The 22,728-nt window shown below is 42.3% G+C and overlaps 1 protein-coding gene across 1 annotated transcript; it reads right to left on the bottom strand.

Moving 5' to 3' along the window:
• Positions 1–439: 439 nt before the first annotated feature.
• LOC308106998 (alpha-2-macroglobulin-like) lies at positions 440–19,239 on the bottom strand. Its single transcript, XM_080459074.1, has 36 exons — positions 19,122–19,239; positions 18,723–18,903; positions 18,484–18,637; positions 17,277–17,329; positions 16,550–16,570; positions 16,124–16,289; positions 15,954–16,038; positions 15,695–15,839; positions 14,701–14,818; positions 14,492–14,601; positions 14,248–14,415; positions 12,845–13,072; positions 12,218–12,281; positions 11,950–12,095; positions 11,686–11,835; positions 9,873–10,013; positions 9,664–9,760; positions 9,403–9,577; positions 7,730–7,955; positions 7,191–7,317; positions 6,958–7,079; positions 6,798–6,849; positions 5,956–6,039; positions 5,697–5,873; positions 5,123–5,198; positions 4,479–4,635; positions 4,048–4,122; positions 3,730–3,892; positions 3,468–3,655; positions 2,518–2,730; positions 2,297–2,418; positions 1,102–1,192; positions 943–1,011; positions 748–853; positions 604–645; positions 440–502 (listed from the first exon to the last, which is right to left on the bottom strand). Exons 1-35 carry the CDS (start codon positions 19,205–19,207, stop codon positions 611–613), a joined length of 4,371 nt encoding a protein of 1,456 aa, XP_080315200.1. The 5' UTR covers positions 19,208–19,239; the 3' UTR covers positions 440–502; positions 604–610.
• Between the last annotated feature and the right edge of the window lie 3,489 nt (positions 19,240–22,728).

Genomic DNA, 22,728 nt, shown 5'->3' with positions numbered 1-22,728 from the left:
CAAACATTTAGTTTTTGTCTGTTTTAAAGATGTCAAGTGACAATTACAATGCAAAAAAACTGACCTCAGTTAATATCTAAACAATAAATCATTGTCATAACATGCTTCTGTTGGTTTCATTTGGTCAATTCCAATGTTTTTAACCAACAATAGCATTCGGATTCTTTATATAGACATCGGTTCCCCAAAATCTGAGAAATCTCTACATTAACCTACAAATCTTCATAAAGAAATGATCTTCAATATGATACACTCTCCCACCATACTATGACCATTCAGCTTTTACACTTTGTATTGATGATTATCACTGGAAAGTGGTATATTTCACTTATCTTTTATCTATGTACTGTCACTAAGTCTTCACCTTTGATGATTTTATTCAATAAGCAGAGCTTATGTATTAATCTGTATGTTCATGAAAAAAGACACAGAGATAAGCAATGTATTCAAAATTATCTTTAATAAAATGCAACTTCTTGCTTGGTGCTGGAGTAAGGGATGACTGCAAAACAAAGGATACAAGAAGTTTTTTCTTCTTATTGTGGTAAACATTTCTGGAGCCGTATCAATATTTTTTTCCTGTAATTTATGAGAGATTGTTACCTGTAGCTCACTCGAAGACGTATTCCGTCTCAGCCTGATCGCCTGAGGAAAGAGGGGAGATAATTTTTCAGATTTCCAACACATTTAATACTGTTTACTTTTCATAATGGTCGGTATGGAAAGGCAAAGTGAATGTGTTTTTACTGGGCTGGTAGTAGTCATAGATCTTGACCACAGCGGGCTTCAGATTCTTCACCGGGAGCTCCTGGATGAAGTCTAAGGTGTGGTTAATGGGCGTGTCTTTGGGTAACTGAACAGAAGAGAAAAACACACTACGGTCAACACCACTGCCATCAAAACATTTTCCCAAATCAAACAATCTGCAGAACTCTCTCTCACCTCCCGCAGGTACACCAGGACGTGGTCCTCCTTTTGGTCAACACGGTCCACCAGCAGAGCCCCTCGGAGCTGTCGGCAGAAAACGGTCTCAGACGGTCATCCACCAGTACTATACATGAAGGAACTCATAAACTAAACAAGGTCACGATAACAACTCACCCTCTTCACAGACTTTTCATCTGGGACAAATCCAGAGAGCACTTTGATATCCAGGATCACCATGTTGGTGTCGCTCTCAGCTCCAGTGTAACTGTAAAAGAAACCAACAGCCTCTGCATAGTCAGTAACCATCAACATCCATTTTCTCCTGCTTATCCGTTTCCAGGTCGCGGGGGTGTCAGTCTGAGCACCGTCACCCAGATCACATTGCACCGATTAAGAACCTTTCCTGCCGGTGGTGAGCCCACGGGAAGGTGGCGCCCGGCGTGGGACATGAAGCCTCTACCTTGGGATTGAGAGTCTCATGCTCTACCAACTGAGCTCGCCGGGGGATAACCATCATAAGGTTTCTTTAATTCTCTTTTTGTAAAATCAAACTTTAATCAATTTCTAACTCTAAAACGGTTAAACTGTAGTTTACAATGTTCTGTTTACAATGATCCCATTGGATCGTGACCCTGGTGTGTGGGGCACCAAAGATCCATGGGGGGTAACAAAGTCCTCTTGTTTTTATGGGTCATAATATTTTTTACGTCTTAAAATGGGCGAGTCTGCATTAAATTCCTATTCGTCACAAAACTACTACGTTCAAACATTTACATTAAAAGTACATCATTGTCTGCGGTATACACAGAGGTAAAGTTGCAGAGTCAATAGCGGGAGAAGGAACAGTGGAGCGTCAGGATTAAGAGAAAGATGAATAGGTCAAAAAGAAAAGAGCGAACCGAGAGACTAACATGGCTTCATAGAGCTGAGTGCGTCTTTTGGGGTGAAAAACTGGCCAATGACAGTTTGACAATGTGCAAGCTGAAACACCACCAAACACCCCGAGACAGTATGCAAACCCAAAGACTTCATCCTCAGAGAAAAGGAACTCATTGTTACAGAAGATGACAAAGAAACTGTATTTCACATACAGTGTGCTATGAGGTCGTGCAGTGCGCAGTGCGGGGATGCCAAGGTTTTCAATGGTAAAGATTTGGGTCCATCAAGAAAAAGGTGGAGAATCACTTCTCTCAGTTAAAGTCAAAGTTACAACCGGCCCTTGAAGAACAATTATCATGGTGATGTGACCTTTGATGAAAACAGGTACATTTTCCCCTGACCGGCACGTTTAATCTGTCCTTCAGGATGCATCTCAAAGAAAAGACTTTCTGACTGTAACATGTCTGTAACCTGCTCGTGGATGACTTACAGCGACTGCAGCTTCAGAGTGAGTTTAGGTCTGGTGGGCTTGCTGACGTCGACTTCCGTTTGAACCTTCACACTGAGAGTGGTGGTCTGAGTGGGAGTGGGGATGTTGTAGTCAACGGCAAGCTGGAAAACAGGCGGACAAGAGAAGTTCAGCATGAAAGGTGAACAACTGTTTGGTTTGATTTGCTCGGAGGCCATGTGGATGAGCTTTTCCTAACTGACCTGCACTGCAGCACATGCGGAGCCCTTCACCTCCAGGTTGAACTTCCCCGTCACGTCCTGCAGCGCCCTCTCCTGGTAGAGCAGCTTGTTGTCTGGATTTACCTCGAACATGAGCGGAGCACTGGGAGACTGGAGAGTCACGGTGCTCGAACCTGCAGGACTGAACACCAGAGTGGAGTAGAGAGCCAGAGCCTGGAGAGCCACCACCGTGTCCTGCAGCACAGGAGAGGAGGATTAAAGATGGCTGCCTGATATCAGGTGAGCATGCAACATGCTGTGATGTTGTTATGATAAATGATATTATGAACAGAACAGAACTTGTTCTCTTGCTGCTTTCCTCCCATCAGATTCACAAGTTGTCTTTGCACTTCAAACCAACAGAATTTTAAGCTTTGCCTGCTTTTCCTTGATCTTTTTTTGCTTCTGACTTCTCTGGCCACCAGGCGGGAAACAATTAAAACCGTCAGTACGTATCCAGTGCAAAGTGCAACCTCGTCGAATTCTGCTGAAGTTGAACTAAATAAAATGATGTGAACGCCTGGCAATATTGAAGTTTGTGTGTAGATTGGACAGTGGATCGTAAATAATCAAGAAAGTTTGAGTCACACATGGTGAAAAACCTGTTTGAATAAAGTCGCATAAACAATATTTCCCTCTCATGAGAGTTCTCGCATCACCAGAACAGCATGTGAACGCCATGATGACGCTATGAAGTCGAGTTTATGATAACCATGCAAAAACCTGGGATTGAAAGTTTATAAAGGATGAAGGATGTTAGGCTTAAATTCAAGATCATCGATAGACATGAAAATGTGAATTATGTGAGGAAAACATGGCTTCCACCTGCTGCTTTGATGGGACATCAGAATTATTTTTGCCTGAACGATCCCACGCTGCTGCACTCATTTACCTGCCTCACCTCGGCTTGTCTGGGTCAAGTGCAGTCGTACCTGTGTGGAGGAGAAACCTCCGTAGGAGTTTTGCTGCCTTGTCAGCCACCTGACGATGCTGGAGGCGTATCCCAGGTCCTCAGCGGAGGGAGAGGCGCTGAGTTTGGCCATGAGCACGTAGGAGCTGATCTCCACAGACAGAGAGGCTGATGTTTCTGCTGCTTTCTGGGACCAGTGGAGGAAACCTCCTGGAAACAGAAACAACATCAGCTTACACTCACTGTAATGGAGCCTGATCGTCTCCTTCAGGACAACGACTCACCTTCTCTGACTGCGACCATGTCGAGGTGCTGCAGGAGGCGACCGCGGGTCTCCATGTCTCCTGCCAGGGTGAAGACGTAGGCCATCATGGCCGTGGTGTAGGTGTTGCTCAGGTCACTCATGGACTCTTTGAGGCACGACAGGCTGTTCTTTACCTCTGGATTCTACCACACATTAAAAGACACACATTCATAGTATCGGTTCGTCTAAACAGATTGAAAGGTTTGCATGCTTTGCCGATGACACAAAAACATTTTATCTTGAACTACGACCACAGAAATGTGGATGATTTGAAACCTTCTTCTTGAAGTTTACTCACTTTTGCACCATGGTTCATCTCCAGCAGAGCAGCAGTGATGTAGGCAGTGAGAGTCACCTCATCAGACACACCTCCCTGCACACAAAGCATCGTGCACACGTTAGCAATGAGCATCACCAGACTCCCATAAGCCAATCATAAATACGCTTGCAATTGTACATGGCCAGTGCTGACTTCTGATTTTGAATTTGCAGGGCATGAATGCACAGTGCATGGAAACATCATTTGTCATGTTTTTTATAGGAATGCCCCAATACCCCCCCCACCCCAATACCTGATATTGGTATCGGTGCATCCCTAATTTTTAAAGAAATACATTTTCACACTGAAGCTTATTGTACAATTCGATTTTCTGAATTATCCTTAAAGTACATTGGCTCTGGCTAACTGCAAGAAGTCCATACACACACATCAGAAGAGGATCAACATACCTTCATTCTGTTGTTGAAGAGTTTTCCTGACTTTTCAAAACAGCCATTTTCACGTTGTTTTGTTCGCAGCCAGTTCAGGGACTGGTCGATATGAGTTTGATCAACGTAAATGAAAGATTTAGCTTTGGCAAACGATCTCATCACAAAGGCTGTCAGCCTGCGGACGAGAAGACCCGAGTTACCAGGAGAAAACATTTATTGAAAAGAAGCAGCATTCGTCTTCACTGGTTATAAAACCTTTTTTCTTCTCTTTAAATGAATGTTTATTTAACCTCCAAGTGGTGCCATATACTATGAGGAAGTCTTTGTCAAACAGATACGAGGAGAAAATGCCACTTGAAGTTATACGAATGTCCTGAAACTTGAGGGATATCGTGAAAATATTTTCAGTGATTTTTTTTTTGGTGTACTTCAGTATGAGAACCCAATTGCTGCATACATAGGCAGTGTTTTTCCAGGGTTGTTGGCTTAAAATTCATCTAAACTTTATATAAATCACATGATACATGCTAAAAAAAAATACCTTTGAATATCAGAAGAAGAGATTACGACTAGATATAATACTGAAATATACGTCCGCATCGTGATGGACCAAATGAGAAGTTGCTGAAAGGATGACTGAATACTTCTGCTCATTTCCTTACCAAGTGTTTCCAACTCCCGATCCAAATGTGCTGTAGGCGCCATCCCCATGTTTGTAGTTGAGCTGTCTCTGGAGGCCTTTACAACAACAGAAACAATTATCATTAACAATCATTTCCTGGAGACTTCGTCATGTTTTCACAAGCTCACCTGCACAGCACAGATTCTATGGTAATGACCAACCCTCAGCTGGCAGCATAGTAAAACTAGTTTCTTCTGACAAAGTCATTATAAACTAATCCAGGTCATCCGTCGATCCGTTGAATCGCCTTACAGGGGTCAGTTTTATATTAAATTTTGTATTATAATTAATATTTAAATTATCCGAACTATTATTAAGTTACTACTACACCTTGTATACGAGTGAGAAACTTCAACATCCCAGCTGTGATGAAAGATGTACAAGTGTATTTTTTTGTGTGCATGTAGTAATATGCACTTCATTGCCATTTATAGAACCCAGTTTTGAGGGAAACGGGATCAGATTGTGGATGCTGTGCTGTGATATTCTGGAGTTTGATGCATTAAACTTCTGGCATCTCTACAGTCCTCTTGTTTTGCTACACTGAGTCTCACCACTGGTCAGGAAGTTGGATGCCTTCTCCATGATGTCTGGGGTGAGCTGCTGTGTGCCCTTCAGGTACTGCAGGATGTAGATGTTGGGGGACAGCAGAGCCATGTTCTGCTCCCCACATCCGTAAGGCATCCGCAGCAGTCCTCCCAGGTTCTTCAGGGCCCGGCCCAGGATGTCACCTGCGACAGAAAATTCTGTATCACGTGGCGCTCTATGCATCGGCTGTAGCAACATTTGGTTGAAGTGAATTGTTGAGTTTACCCAGGACTGACACTGAAGCACGGGCAGAGCCAGCAATCACGTTTGCAGGAAGGTTGATCTCTTTTTCTTCTGCCAAAGCTCCTCCTGTGTGCCGACAGAAACAGAAAGAAACTCCAGTTGGAGGTCTGGCTGCTTTGGTTCCGTTTGTATTTGTCAAAATGTGAAATCCAGGTTTGCACCAGTGCAGTGTGAAAACAAACCACATGAGAAAGCAACATGCTCATGAACCAGTTGTAAAATTCATAAACTGTAACAGGAGTTAGTCACATTTATATTCCTCGCGTTAACATTCGTCTTGTTACGATCTGAATGTTTGAAAAGTTTTTCCTCTTGTTTCCGTACAGCTAGAGGTGAAATATTGACACTGCATATTGATATAGACCAGAGGTGTTAAACTCCTTTTACTTCAGGGGTCACACACTGCCAAATTTGATCTCAAGTGGACCGGGACAGGGTTTACTCCCTCGTATCCTTGAGTGGGGGCCCCAACCGGGTACCGACAGCCGGAGCCAGCTGAGCCTGGGTCTCGTGTAGGCAGGGTCGACACTGCCTGAAGTAGCACCTACTGCACTACCCGCTATTATAACGCTATTATTTACCGGACCAGTAAATAATATTGATGACCGTGAGTAATCGCCACCGCTTCGTGCTAGTAATTGTAACGCATGATAACAGGTCGCGATTGTCTGTGGCGGCGCCTCCGACCTGAATCATATAATTTAGGTGAAAATCTTGATCAAGCATTGAGATTCACGCCCTTCCTGACTTGTCGTTGTTATGTGTAAACACAGCTTTAAGCTAAATGTGTGATGGGGGGGTTGATTTCTGTAATCCAAGCTTACCATTTGGACACAGAAGCCAGTTGTAGGTGTCTGTCACCTCAGTTCCCTCAGCCTGAAAGAAAAATGTAAAAAAGAAAATGATAGTAACAATAAGGAGCCTTGCCAGTTTTACAAGCAAAACGTTGCAGAGCAAGAAGACATAATTTTGAAAGGCACCAACCTTGACTATGAGGGATTTTGTCACCACATCAATGCTACCTTGTTGAGGCACGTGGACCACCTCGTTGTTACAAGAGATGTGAGACACCACGGCCTCGGCAGACATAGTCACATTCACAACCCCTGAAAAAAGATCAAGTCTTCAAGATCCCCATTGATTCCTCACCTATCAAACATTTTGTCGTTCAGACGGATCTCACGGTGTGTGAATGAAAAGTGGACGGCGGTTCTCACCCAGGGTGGAGGGAGTCATGGTCCAGCTGAGGGTCCTGCGCTGGTTTCCACACAAACAGGACGTGTACTGGTCTCCCGAGAGCGGGGCCAGGTCGTAATCTGTCGAGGTGGTGGGCTTCACTATAATCTGTTGAAAAGGAAACAAATCATTGTGTTTTAAAATTGAGTGTCCAACAAATAAGAGTCACAGTAATAATCTGGTGTCAACTTCATTTTAGTTCAGGGGCCACAAACAGGCCTGTATCATCTTGAGCGGAGCAAACTAGTATTTCAGTGGTATACAGTAATAAGCCTTAGATTTAAACTTTAAAGTTTTTCTTTGTTGTGACGTCCAGTATAACTTTAAAAAAATAATAATAATAATTCACAATTAGTACAAAAAATAATACTCTCGTTGGGAGCCGGTTGCAAAAAGAAGTTTTGGTGGCTCCGAGCCTTGTTGTCCTGTAAACGGACACAGAGCAAAACGAAAGTGTCGCATTTTCACTTGGTCATGCAAACGGTGCCCAAAGCCAAGGAGAAGTCAAAGGACTGGTTACCATCATGCAGCTGGTCAGGTAGTTGAAGACGGTCGCCTTCAGCTCAAAGTTCTCTCCTCGGATGATGGAGTAAGGCATGGTGAGCTCCAGGAAGAACGGCTGGAAGACGGTGAACTTCTGGCGAGGAGCCAGACCGAAACCCTGAGGGGACAAACAGAAAGCCTCCGTCTCCCAGGTGGTGATGGTGTCGGGCACTTTGAGGGAAACGTCCTTCCTTCCAGAGTCTCTGGATCAGCAAACACAAATACAATCTGTGAGACAGTAAATAATTCGTATGGACTGTTGAGTGAACAACTTCATTTATTGCTCTGTGTAGTTATCGCCACAATAAGCAACATAGACATTCTCAGCAATAGTAGATTTTTCTATGATTCACTGCTCAAGAATTCCTAATATGCAGCATCCAGACCCATGTAATTTGACACCAGCATTGCCATTTGTTAGCTATAGATGGTGTAGAAGTCTTGAGGAAAACGTGATTTTCTGGGAAAACACACGTCGGCGTAAACTTTAACTGTCTTAATGACAGAGTTAGCCTTTTCTTTCTCCACTGTTAAAACTCTCAAATCATGTTTATTCAGTGTCTCGTCAAAACGTCTTGCCGCACCATATATAAGACACAGGCTTTTATTTCTAAAGTGTGAGGTGCTGGTGGAGTGTGTCTGTCCATGTGCTGTTCCACTTTTTAAATTTGAAATAGTCTGCATCAAGGTTCCATAGAATTGTACTGATTATCCAAATGATTTTGTTTTTCTTCCTGTCCTTTAAAGCTGTGCTGAATAGGGGCAATATTGCTTTCTCATCGAATTTTCAATTACTCCCTTTTAATTCACAGAAGCAATTTGCCAGCAGTAGTTGACTGTCAGGGAGTCTGTTGACCACATGCCATGTCTCCCGCTGAAGGTTTTCAGCAGTTTAGAGTCTTGTCCCGTTTTTAATCGTCTTCATAATCCGTTTCGAGCGTTCACAGTTGAGTCTCACGATCTGGTTATACATTGTTTTCTGTTTCTCTCATCTTGTTTTGTCCCGTCAAAGTTTTTTTTTCCCCCAACTATCAGTCCACCAGTCTAATGTTCATCTCATTACCATTGTATACTAATTGTTCTCGTCCGCTGTCCAGGCGTAGCCATGTTCCGGCGCTGTTTCATGTTGCCTCATGTTTCATGGATTCAGAGTAAAGCTCTTTCACTCATTTTGCCTGTCTCATGCTTTGCTACAGTTCAGCCATGTCATGTTTCATGCCCCTTGTTGTAGCTGATGTTGCGGTCACTCCCATGGTTTCAAGTGCAGTCTGCCCCACCCTCACTCTTCCTTCTGTAAACAGAAGTATGTTCCCTTGCTTGTTAACGCCTGAGTTTAATTTCCCCTGATTCCCTGGCTGAGTGTTCAGCTTGAGTCCGCTTATCCTTACCAGCTTGTCAGTCAGCAGTGCAGTCAATCCATGCTCATCCAGGTTTCTTAGTGTTTCATGTCTCGTCTTATTTTTTCCAAGTTTATTCTATTTCTATTACTATCTCATGTTTAGTCACTTTGTATGTCTTCTGGATTATCTGGATCACCTTCTGCTGGACCCTGCCTACGCAGACCACATCATTTTACCCTTAAAATGAGAAATTCAAGTTCTAATCCTGAAATATACGTTAATTTCCTGACCATCAAATCCTTTTGCTCACCCAACTTCCACCAGGTCCCAGATCCAAGTCTCCGGGAAGAAGGTGCGAACCGTTTCCATGACTGCATCATTGCTTGATGCATCATAATCCATGCCTAATCCACCGGCAACTCCTGGAGATGCCATAGCCACCACTCGGGTATCCATTCGGGCCACTTCAGGAGCGTACTCTAGATCTGAAAGATAACCAAGAAACATTTAGATATTGGTAGCAGAGAATATTAGACACAGACATCTATAAACTGTATATGAAGAAAGTTACGGTATCTGCCATGTCCCTGGTGGTAATATCGTCCTCTGAGCATGAGGCATGAAGGGACTCGGATGAATAAGTTTGTGGCCATCTTCAGTCCAACATTCTAGATAAGCAAACAACACACAAACATCACTTTGAGGAAGAAAAGATACGAGAAAAGCTTTGAGAGGGAACAAGAGAGAGAAGGAAAGAGGTTGGTATGATTTGTATTGTACCGTGAAAACTGAGTGGACATCTTGAGAAGAATCGGGGGGTGGCAAGATGTATCTTTTTGGTCTCACGTGCAAGCATTCTGTAGGATCTTCAGCCTGATATGGTATGTAGGTTGATTTTTTGACGGGCAGCAAGTTAAATATCTAAAGTGGAAAAACATAGAACAAACCAGAATGTTCAATGAAGTTCTGATAACTGGTTGAATTGGCCAGAGGCTCAAAGCTGTAAGTCTTGTTTATCAAACTTGTCCCTTGGCCGATGAGTTACATGAAAATCAGTGTTGAAATGTATTGAACAATTAATTAATTTCGAAACACAAATGGCTACAAGAAAACAAGAGGAATTGCTACACAAAAACAAATATAGAAGAATAAAACTACAACCTTAAAATTTTTTTAATAGAGTATACATATATCTATCTGGCCGTACTCAATTCATCCAACTCAGCTCATTGACATCCCAGCTATCCACCGTCACTTCAGGTGTCCCACAAGGTTCTGTCCTTGGTCCTCTCCTCTTTATAATCTCCCTTCTTCCCCTCGGCAACATCTTCCGGAAATATAACATCCAGTTCCACTGTTATGCGGATGACACCCAGCTCTACCTCTACACGACACCCTCCTCCACCCTCCCTCACAACTCACTCAAATTAAACTAAATTGGCACTAAATCCACTCTCTCCAAAACTGACAGCATAATCTTTAAAATATGGAAAACTCCATCATCTCTCCCACCCCCCAGATTAAGACTCTGGGTGTCGGCCCTTCAGTTGCTCTACTCCCTCGCTTCTGGAACTCCCTACAACACGAACACCGGCCGCACTCAAAACCCACCTATTCAGACGAACCTGTCCTGTTTGACCCTGAACTGTATGTGCTTCATTTTCTACAGATAGTCTTCAATAAGCGAGATGATTTCTTTTATGAGGATTTGAGCAGCTTGGGTGCTCAATTACATGGCTTAGTCACAGGTTCACCAATTACTGATCAAGAATATAAGTGGCTGACAGAGAATTCAACCAATCACTGACACTTGAAGCGCTTTTGAAAACGTCCATGGCCAGACCTGAGTCTTTGTTTACTTGCCAATGTACGCTCTAACTAGCCCGACCTGCCAAAAAAGGGTAGTTATAGTGTAGAGTGGCTGTGGAGTGTGTTAATGCCGTCGGAGGGGACGGCGCAGAGGATTATGAACTTTACTTTCTGGGACTTTATTTCTAAGTTTAGTGTAGTTATACCTAATAGTTCTGTATTTCTGTTAATTTATCACCCTCTGTTATCATTCCTTTATTGGTCTCCCATCGTTATTCTCTTGTTCAGACAGGTTTCGTGTTAAACTATTTGACAAGAGAATGAGAGAGATTTTGCAGTCCATGGTGTTGTGCTCTGATGTATTTGAGTGCGTCTTAACAAAATCCTAATTCTGAGCTTCACACAAAAACTCTTTATAACTGAAAGAACTGCACTGTCATCAGTAAATTGATCAAAGAGCCGCACATTGAGGGTCTAGGGGATTATTAGAACAACATCATCAGCCAATAGCAGGATGTATATGGAGGCTATGATGCTTTAAGATCAAGGAACAGATCATATTTTGTACATTTCTGACAGAAACTGTTCCCCAAACTCTGGCTGTTGCTTTTATTATTGCTTAGCATAAGAACAAAGTACGTGGCTCTTAAAGAGAGTGGGAAATTACATTCTGATTAGCTAATATTATGAAAGAAGACATTTTTGTCTGGATGTCTCACTGCATGTGTTAAATTACTAAGCCTGGACCCTTTGGGAGAAACATTTGTTTAGGATTTAAAGGTACCTGTTCAGTATCCAGAGTCTTCCCTGGCTCCTTGATGAGGACGCTCTGGTCCACAGCACTCACACCACACAGAGAATCTGGCTGCGCCGTCACCTGCATGTTGGCCTCCACTCCTGGGACACTTGTCACTGGTGTAAACTCCAATGACACCTAATACAGGGGGACTTTCTTTTTAATATCATTTATTTTAAGCAACTTGATCTTTCTTAATTTTGCAGTTAAATGTAAACAGCAAAACTAGTGGCACTTTGTTGTGACACTGACCTTGTGACCAAAGCATTTCTCGACGTTGAAGTCAGCACTGTGGGCAATCACATTTTCACTGGGGAGGACGGCGTAAGCCACAACCTGGATTTCAGGTGCCATATCTGGAGACACTTCCAGCTTAAAAGACACAGCGCCCTGATTCACTGAAACAGAAAACCAACCACTAATAATCAGTTTTCCTTTGACAATGATCATCCACACTTGCTTCGGAAGGCAAAAATCATGACTTTGCAACTATGAATGGAAAGCAAATGAAATTACAAACATTGTTTATCTTGCACTTCAAACTGTTCAAATCCTTGGGTGACGATGGCTCCCCGAGCTAAGACCTGGAAGATTAGAGGTGAAATGACACAGAATTAGTAATGGAGCACAAAGCATGTCCAATTCAGTCAGTTAGATTCAGCCCAATATTTTAAAACATAGAAATTGGGTTGACCAACTGTGTGTTTGTGAACAGAGGTGATAGTCAGGATATCTGACTTTGCAATCCAGATGGTGTGACTGCAGTTATCTGAAGCCACTGTGGTTCTGGAGGAATTGTAAAAAATTATCTGTCCTTGCTGTTTGATTGCTTGATTGACTGGTTGAACCTGCTTAAAAAACAAAGATTTACGATGACCCGTGGCCACGTCTCATTAGAGATGATGTTTATGACAATAATTTATTGAAAAGACTTTGTTATACATGTGACAAAAATCACAAAAAAATATATAAAGATTCCCTCAAATAAATCTTGTAGACAACAAACTAAAACTTTGCTGCCGAGCATTTCCTTTATTTCAAGCTTGGCCATTACTCTTTCATGTCCAGCTGACAAGTTAGAATCCTTCCAGTCCGATGTGAGTTTTGTAAAATGGCTCAAGGTGCGAGAGAACGAGAAATAACTCACCAGATATAAGAAATCCACAGGGCCCTGAGGCTCTCCCACCACACTATAAGCGATTTGGATCTCTTCTTCTTTGCCACAGGTGAGGATTTCCTCCCTCTTCTTCACCGTCAGGGAGCTGACAGTTACGGTTTCCTCATTGACCGCCTGGAACATGTTCATGATGTGGACTTTGCAGTCATAGTAAGGGACCCTGTATCCAACGTATTCCAGTTCTGGCTTGTTGCTCACCTGAGTAGTAGAAAGAAATTGTATGACGAGGTCTCTCAGTAAGAAGATGTTACTTGATGCTTCATGCTATCGGGATCCCGGTAAGATCCCTCTCCACCCTTTGTGAGCAACAGCCTGTAACGAAGGCAGGCAAGATCCTTCGGGGCCCATCACACCTGCTGTTCCCTGCATTCGAGTTGCTCTCGCTGCCCAGTCTGCTGGACTCAAAGGAGGAGGGCAACTTTTATCCCCAGAGTGGTCTTTCTCCTCAGCGCTGAAAGTCTCCACCTCTGACCCTGGTTCTACAGAAAGTCTCCACCTCTGATCCTGGTTCTACAGAAAGAACCAGACCTCCGAGTCTGATTCTCCAGAAAGCAGCGACCTCTGTGTCTGGTTCTGCTTGTTAAGAGTTATTCCTTTCCACCTTAACCTTTCCTTGTTCATGTCAAATTGTTTGATTTTTCTCTGTAAAAGTGCCTTAAAATGACTGTATTCTTCTTTGGTGTTACGCAAGTAAAATTTAACTGAATATTGGATCAGTTTATTAACATAGGTTCATGAAATCTCATAAGAAACCTGCACTTGAAGTGTAAAAAAGTCCTTTCACGGACAGGTTGAAGGATTTGATGCATAACATTATCATGCTAACTGAGATAGAGAGCTTTTACTAGCTAGCTTGTTTTATGCTTACGACTCTTCATAAAGTAAAAGTGGTTGAGTGGCAAGCTTGTGATCGGTAGTTCGAATCCCGCTGAGAGGTTACCACTGTGCGAGGTCTCTATGTGCAAAAAAACCCCACCCAGGTCAAGAGTAGAAAAGGGATGGAGATGATGAAAACGACTGTAAACGTCTTACTTGAGACGTCCATTTCACACTTTTTGGTCCCTGATACCGATCCAATTGATCAGATTTTAGTTTCTGGCAGGTCACAAACACGGTTCAGTGGATAAAAAAAAAATCGGTGAGGTGATTGGCTGGATTTGCCAAAACTCGATCTGATAGGGATTGTGGGGTTTAAACGGGTTCCTGTCTTTAGTTTGTCCATACATAGCAAATGAAATATTCTTCAAAATGAATAAATTAGTAACTAGTGACAGTGGCCCACCCACTATTCAGCAGCTTGCACATTATAGCCTGGTCTTATTGGCTCCCCAGTCAGGGAAGCTTGTTGGTTACCTTCAGACCTTCCTACTTACTTGAAGGCGAGTTTCCCCGTTGAAGTTGTCGGTGCTGATTGAAAACGTGGCCAGTCCTTCACTGTCAGTGGTGAGATTCTGCAGTCTGGTTGAAGCCCACCTTTCTCCTTGAAACAGGTAGAGCGGCATATCGGGAATGGGCTTGCCATGGTGGTCGACTGCTTTGACCTGTGGAAAGCAACATGGTGCTGTAACACTGAAGGGAAAACTGAAGAGATAACGTGAGGAAATCTTTAGCACTTACTTTTCCCTCCACATTGGTTCCCTTCATATAGATTGAGGGTGTGTTGATGACAGACAGCTCTCCAATAACATATGAAATGGTTATTTTCTTGTGTTGACTGCGTGCAATACCTACATTTGCAAAAAGAATGTTATTACATGATTTCATTAGTAACATTGTGATGTGCATCAATCTTTAAAAAAACAATGTTGAAAGGTTAATCGGCTTGCCTGTGCCCTCCTCTTCTATTTCAGCACTGACATCCAGCTTATCCTGCAGAACTTTCTGGTCGAGTTTGTTGAAAGCTGACATCATGAAGGTAAATGTGGCACAACCATTTTTTTCTGTCTGTGTCATCAAGGGAAACATGAAGAAATGAAACAGCATTAAAACACAGACAAAAGAGACTTCTCCACAGTTCTTCACCATAATCAGGTCACTACATACAACAGCCTTCGTATGAGTTGTACCACGATGACGCACATTGAGCTCTAAAGCTGTGGTGATGCTGCCGACTCACAGTCATTCAGAAAACCATAGAAACCATGTGGAAATGGTGTGGCTTTAACTAAAACCCATCAGCGTTAACCTCATTTACAGGTTAGCCAGTGTGATACCAGCCTGCAGCAACAAACAACCAAATGGTCCAAGATTAGCCCCTCAACAAACCCCAGAAACTGCAGCCTTGGATGTTTTGTGTGTGTGTGTGTGTGTGTGTGTGTGTGTGTGTGTGTGTGTGTGTGTGTGTGTGTGTGTGTGTGTGTGTGTGTGTGTGTGTGTGTGTGTGTGTGTGTGTGTGTGCCTCTACTGCTTTTAAAAAAGTGTATGGAATGCAATTTCCTTGTAAACTCCTTCTAGAAATAATCTAATTACGTCAGTGGCACTTAAGCAGGGTTGTTTAGTTAGAACTTTCTGTATGGAGTTTGCATGTTGCCCTGGATAATGGTTAGATGGATGGATGGATGGATGGATGGATGGATGGATGGATGGATGGATGGAAGAATTAAAGAATTCCTCTATGATTGACAAAACATGGGTGGTATCTAAAATTACGTGAGAGAAAGTAAAGTATGTAACCACTATCCCTTGTTTGAGAGAAATGTTCACTACAAAGATGCTGCTGGTTAGTATTGAGTCTCTGATAAACATATAAGCTCTCCCATATTCAGTCCAGCCTGAGTTATTTGACATTCACACAGAAAGATGATGCTGTATTTACTGTACCTCCTTTGTCTCCGTGTAGCACGGGGGAGTAACCTGAAGTTCCTCTTGCAGCTCCAAAGAGAAATAAGTGTTTGCTACATAACGATTAAGAGGTCGGCACACCTTCAGTTTCACCGCTCCGGGCACAGGCTGCCCATACGTGTACCTAAACATTTACACAAGAAAACATAACCTTTGAGTCATTCAGTCATCGAACTAGATCTACCTCAGAGTCAGTGAAAGCACACTTGTTTCATTACCCAGATATAACTCTACTTACTTTGCACAAACTTCTGATTTTATTTCTTCCTCCTTCACACTCATTTCTTCTTTAACTTCCAAAGTCATGTCAAATTTAGGCAAAACTGTGGAGGAAATGATCATTGTTAGTACTTCATTACTGATAAATTAAAAAGGATTGCTGAATAAAGATCCAATTTGCTTACTTACCGTACTTCTCCACCTTGAAGTTGTGATGTATCTCCTTGCCCTGTGTTTCCACGCTGATCAGGTAATTTCCCTCTGGGGCCTCGGGGTTGAGGGAGTATGAATGCTGCACGATGAAACTGTCTGATGTGGCATTCAGCCACTGGGCGATCCTGTTGTTGTTAGGATCCTGTTCAATCAACGACATCCAGGGGTTCAGACGTTAGACACACAAATAGGAGGACATAAAGGTGGAAATACTTTTCCAACCAAGACTTCTCCTGGTTTTACTATTAAACCAGACTGCAGATAAAACTATGGAATGTATACCATATAGTGGTCTGTCTTAAAAAGAAGGGTTCTTACTCAAAATGAATAAAACTCCTTGATGTTGCAACATATGTAGATTCAACAAGAAGTAACCGAATGAGTTTGCGGGTATATTCTTACCTTGAGCTCGATGATGTTGTACTGCAAAACAAAAAGATACCATATAGAGATTATGTTAAAGGACAAGTTGTTCTCATCATGTAGTGTCTTCACCAGTCTGAATATTTCTCTGTGTAACAGAACTACAGTGACTTAAACAGGGCTGCATTTGTGACGAAACCTTGTAAAATACACAGAGATTTATGCATTTACACATTTTTATAAAAACACTGACATTAATGTCAAGTAAACGCAATAAAACTGCACATTACAGAGTGGCCCTTTTATTGTGGCCACCCGAGGGCACAAGTGTGCAATATTCACGCTCTCTCATCAGCATCTTGATATGCCATATCTGTGAGGTGGGCTGCATTATCTCGGCAAAGGAGAAGTGCTCACTAACACAGATTTAGACAAATCTGTCAACAATATTTGAGAGAAATTGGCCTTTTGCATACAAAGGAAAAGTTCAGCTCGTGAAAAATAAGAGCAAAAACAAAGGTGTTGCGTTTGTATTTTTGTTCAGTGTATTTTAGTGCGAGTACAAGTGTTTTATTGTTTTTCATGACTTGGTCAAAAGTGTTGCATACTTTGTAGTGATTGCATCAACAGATATTTTCATGAAGAAAACAACAGGAGTAAACACAAGCTTCACTGCGTCAGCAGAAACAGGTTTGTCTAAAGGGGCCCTGCTTGTACTTTTGATCTTTTGGCGGCAGTCGAAGGATAACGGGTCCATTGACCTCACCTTCAGATTGACAGGTCTCAGCTTGGAGTCAAGGGTGACCATTCTGAAATTCACTGAAATAAACAGAGACAATGTGTGAAGACTTGACTCAGTTGTCTTTGTCGTCCCTTCAATAACCAGCTTTTGACTTCAAATTCTAAATCACCATTTCTTGCATACGGCTGCTATCTTCTTCTTAGCATGTTGCTCAGTCATTTGCACACAGTCCTGAACTTTGTTTTTTCACATTCTGCTTCTTTGCAGTTTCATTTATGATCACAACTGAAAATATGTTGTAAGTTGTGACCTGCATCAAAACAGACATGATCGTGGCGTGGAAACCATTGCATAGGCTCAGGAACACTCCTGAAATCCATTGTCTGTGGATACGCTTCATCAGACTGTCCAGACATATACGTCAAAACTCAAAAACAAGTACATATAACAGCGGTGTCTTAGAGCCTAAGCTTTGTCATATGGTCTAATAATCATAATTAAAGATTTGCAATGTTGTCTCTTTACTATTTTCATACAAACATAGGTTTTAAATTATTTACACATCATTGTGATAACCTCTTAATGCCATTTTTCTGGAAAAAGTGTTAGAAATACACTTCAGACTTTATAATGAGCCTATAGAGAGGAACTAATTTAACTAATACATACATATTAGATTATATGCTAATGAGACAAAGTCATATAAACTGCTTTTTTCAATTCAAGTCATCATCAAGGCTTTAATCAAGCATTACTTCAATTTATATTTCTGATACTTTTTCTTGATATTTTTAGTCAGTGGTGAGTTTAAACTGTAATACATGCTAATGTACAAAATACTTCTTTTTTTTATGTTATTCTTTGATATTTTCAAAAGCTTTTTTATTTCATCAACATAATTATATATGGGTGTTGTGTAGTGTTGTTTTTACTCTATTTTAATGTTTTTATATAAGCTAAAGTAATTTTATCTTGTTGATATATTTATTTTGGAAATGCAAACTTGTCGAAAAAGATGAAGCCATTTGCATATTTTGTAGTAAATCTTTTCCAGTCATTGCCATTTTTATTCATTTTACACGCCAACTTAATGCATAGTTTTTTTTGTTTGTTGGGCTCACTGTTATTTTGCAAGAGACGTTTAGTGTTTTATTTTTAAATTAAAAAATCTAATGTATTTACCACCCCATCCCATGAGCTTTTATGTGAACTGTCATCAGTCGAAGGTTACCTTTTTGTCCAGGCAGATAGATGGGTTTATCTGTTTGAACCAAGGTGGCGGGGTGATAGGATTTGATCATCACTTTTCTGACTTCTGTTGAATGAAACATGTCGCCTCGCACTTCCACCTTGAAGTTCTGCACCTCTTCTACTTTGAGAGGAACCTGTCACACCAAAACAGAAGAAGAGCTTTAGAGAGGTTCTTGAAAAGCACCGTGCATCTCAACAAGGTTAGATTAGCGAGCTGACCTTGAACTGTCTGCAGATGTGAAAGTCTTTGTCGGATGTGTGTGTGAGCAGGGTGATATTTTCCTCTGCAGACATCAGAGTTACAGTCATGGTCAAAGTCTCGTTGGGCTCCATTAAACTGGCGCAGAATGTGGTCTCAGATCCAGCTTGTAGGACCGCAGGGATGGGCACCATGTAGTGCCTACACACACACACACACACACACACACACACACACACACACACACACACACACACACACACACACACACACACACACACACACACACACACACACACACACACACACACACACACACACACAAGCAGCCGTTACTTCACTGGCTCTGACCCGGAACGAATCACAAACCCGGTTAAAAAGTTTTCCCACATTGAGACGGAATAGACGGATGAACTTACGGTCCAGGACGGGCCTGGCTCACACATATCCCGCTCAGGAGGACACACAGTGTCCACGTCCACGTCTGCATCCCAAGACGACTCATGATGGACTGCGCTGATCCTCGTAGTCACAATCAGCTAAATAGCTGCTGGGAGAGGAACACACCCACTGTTCACTCACTCCCACACCACCCCCACTTCACCTCTGACCTCATTTCCAGGCACCTCACAAGGCAAAGACTGGAATTCTTTCTTCATCAATCAATTTGACACAAATGAAGATTTGATGCATCTTTAGAGACAATACATTGAACCGCTGCTGCACACACACAATGTGTGTTCGTTCCTTGCAGAGACTTTCTCTAAATAATTACCTCTTATTTATCCTACCCATCACCCTAACCCTAACCCTTATCATTACCTAAAACCTGTCTATAGATTAAAGTGGAATGATTTTCCTCAGGAGGATCACAATTTTTCTCCCCACGATTACAGCGAGTCCTCATAATGTCAGCGTGTACAACACACACACACACACACACGGACTCGCACACACACACACACACACTTGTGACCTCCCATTCATGCATTCACTCCCTGTAGACTATCACTACTTGTACAACCATAGTGTTATTCTAATGTATTATAAGAACATAGAAACATTTAAGAATTATAGTTCCATTCCACATATGGAATAATTTTTTCCCCCTGAAAATGCAAGACAACTCCTACTAATGGGTGTGTGTGAACATAGGGGCCTTAAAATGTAGGTAAAACATAATCTAACATTGGCTTTCAGAATATCTCAAAACAGTGTATTGACATTTGTGTATTTAAAGTGTGACAAACCCATTCAATTTGAACAGTACTATTCACATTATAATATCATTCATGTTACAATAAATCTCTTTGATGTGCAAAATTAATGAACGGATAAAACAATGGCTCACTTCCCCCGTGAAAGGTTCTAAAAGAGAACGTATTTTGCTGATGCTACCTATAAAAATGCGCATGTTGGTCTTCAGGATCTGACTGTTAGAGATGCAGCATCATATCCGAGAATAGTTTCACTTCTGCAAACAAGAGTTTTTTCTTAAATGTGTGGGAGGTTTTGGAGTCATGGAACTGTGCACTTTACCCAGTGTGGGATGTTTGACTTTGTGATGCAAACAAACCCTAATCGCACCACTCGGGCCAAAGTAGAGTGTAAGTCCAGTAAGTAAACGACTCTGTTGATAACACCCTCCAACTCAGTCCACAGATTACAACACAGATTGAAGAAATGTGATTGCGGTTACTAATGCTGACATTTGCAAAATGCTGGGAATATCAAACACAGACGTGTTTTGGACCCTCTTCATGTTCCAGTAAATTGTTCACCAAAGATACGAATGCACATCGAAGAGTTTGTTGCACTTCACTTTTCGAAACGTGAAAAATAAAGAAACCTTAATCCACCTTCAGAAAAGTTGGGAGAATTTATATGCATTTGGTGTTTTGTCAAAAAAAAAAAAAAAAAAAAAAAAAAAAAGTTTTAAAAAGTAATTCAGTGCAATTTTGACACCAGCGTGAGCCAGATCTTGGAAACCACAGCCAAGGAGGAGGAGGACCAGTTGCTTGAGACCATAACGGCAATCACAGTCAGCTGTGTGACCGAGAGGTTTGGCCACATCGAGAGACCAACAACACCATAATCCATAGGGCCACCCTGAAGCCTCAAAAAAAAGCAACTCAATGTGACTCGCAAAGAAGGAAAAACAACCGCCTGCTAAGCTTCAAAACATTGTGAGGAAGAAGTTGATGGTGCTGTGTCGGGCAGAGTGGCGGCGGAGGTGAGGGCGAGAAAGAACATGGAGCAAACCACTTTCACTTCCAACTCCTTCACCTTCACAAAGAAACTCCTGGGGTCAAGCGTAGTGGAAACCTCATGTGCTTGACTGAGGATGCAAACACATTCCTGCATAACACCATGAGTGACCCAGAGAGAGAAACCATTAGCTTGGGCCACAGAGGGCTATCATTGGTCCAAAACCCCCTATTGTGGACTTTGCAATCAGAGATTCCAGCTGGATGGAGGTTCAGGAGGTGGTGAAGGGAGACAGAACAACCTCAGCCCCATGCCCCAGTGGTGTACACTGTGTACAAGTAATGCTCACCGCCCTCTTGTCACCCTCTGAAGCTCTTGAGAGTGATTTGGCGCAGAGGACAGAAAACAACCGCAACTCAATGGATGTGTGCAGAGGGTATGTAGAGCCCCAAGGAAGAGAACTCCAGGAACAGTCAGTCAGTTTGGAACTATATCACAGCTAAGCATTAAACGCAAGATTTCCTTGAGCATCTTGTCATAACGCCAAACAGAGACCCGTCTGAAGAACAGATACATCAACGACTGTGTGTAGAACGGTGGGATCCCTGTCGTGTCGAGCTGTTTGGAACACACTGAAATGGTGGCACAACTCATCAGGGAAGCCCGTGAAGGGAAAAGAGACCCCAACATACTCTGACTGGACGTTGTCAATGCCTACGGCTCCATAGCCCACAAGCTTGTTGAGCTCACCCTACAAGGACACCATGTTACCTGCAAAGCCACAGACCTTACTCTGGATTATTACAAATTTTCAGGAGAAGGGTATGATAACAGGCTGTACCATCTCAGCCATTCCTTGTGGCCTCACAATGAACATGATAGTCAAGAGTACATGTTACCCTGACATGGCTACTTTCCAGCAACCAGGGTGGACAAGGAAGGATGGTAGGAATGAGGGTAACAGCCTGGACTAAATGGACAAATATTCTGTAATGCAAGATCACTTGGTTCGGCATCTGGACGGCAGACTTCCACAATATCAGGTTTCTAGTCTTGTCTGTTTAGGAAGGCCTACCAAGTCCAGCCATCGTCCACGTTTGGGGCAAAATGGACACCTCCCTGTCCCCAATATCCAGACTGGGGATTCCTCGAACACCGGCTCAGCAGCTGCTCACAGGCAGGGCAGAGGAGATGAGCAGCATCGCTGGTGCTACAACCAGATAGTTACCGAGCACAGCCACGACCATTAAAACTAACAAGGGTCACAATAAGTCAAAGAACATCATGGTAAATGGACTTCACTTATATAGCACTTTTCAACAGCATGAGCACTCCCAAAGCACTTTACATCATTAATCATATTCACCCATTCATACACATTGGGAGCAATTTTGGGGTCCAGTGTCTTGCTCAAGGACACTTTGGCATGTGGAGAACTGTTTTGATGTACCGCAGACCGAATAAAATACTAAATCATTCAACGTAAATAAAGTTCTATTCTTTTCTACTCTTAAAAATTATCTCTCAAACCAGACAGAGACTTGCCAAACTAGATTCTTAATGCAAGACATGAACTCTCAGTAAAAGAAAGTTGACCTTAAATCAACCTGGATTTTTTTATTTAACCCGTGGGCGACGTCTAAAACATCCCTGACTCATCGCTGTGTTCGGTTCATTTAAACACTCATAGAAGAACAAACATTTTTCAAGGTCACACTGGTTTAAACAACACCAGCAGAATACTTCTTCCAAATCATAAGCGTTGAAATTTGTTAAATTAATTTGTTGTACCATACCTTAAGTCACAGAGCTGCTTGT

The sequence above is a fragment of the Lipophrys pholis genome, assembly GCF_963383615.2.
Source record: "Lipophrys pholis genome assembly, chromosome: 3".
NCBI classification, from domain to species: domain Eukaryota; kingdom Metazoa; phylum Chordata; class Actinopteri; order Blenniiformes; family Blenniidae; genus Lipophrys; species Lipophrys pholis.
Note: the sequence above shows the minus strand (reverse complement) of the source record. Positions and strands in the feature narration are given on the sequence as shown.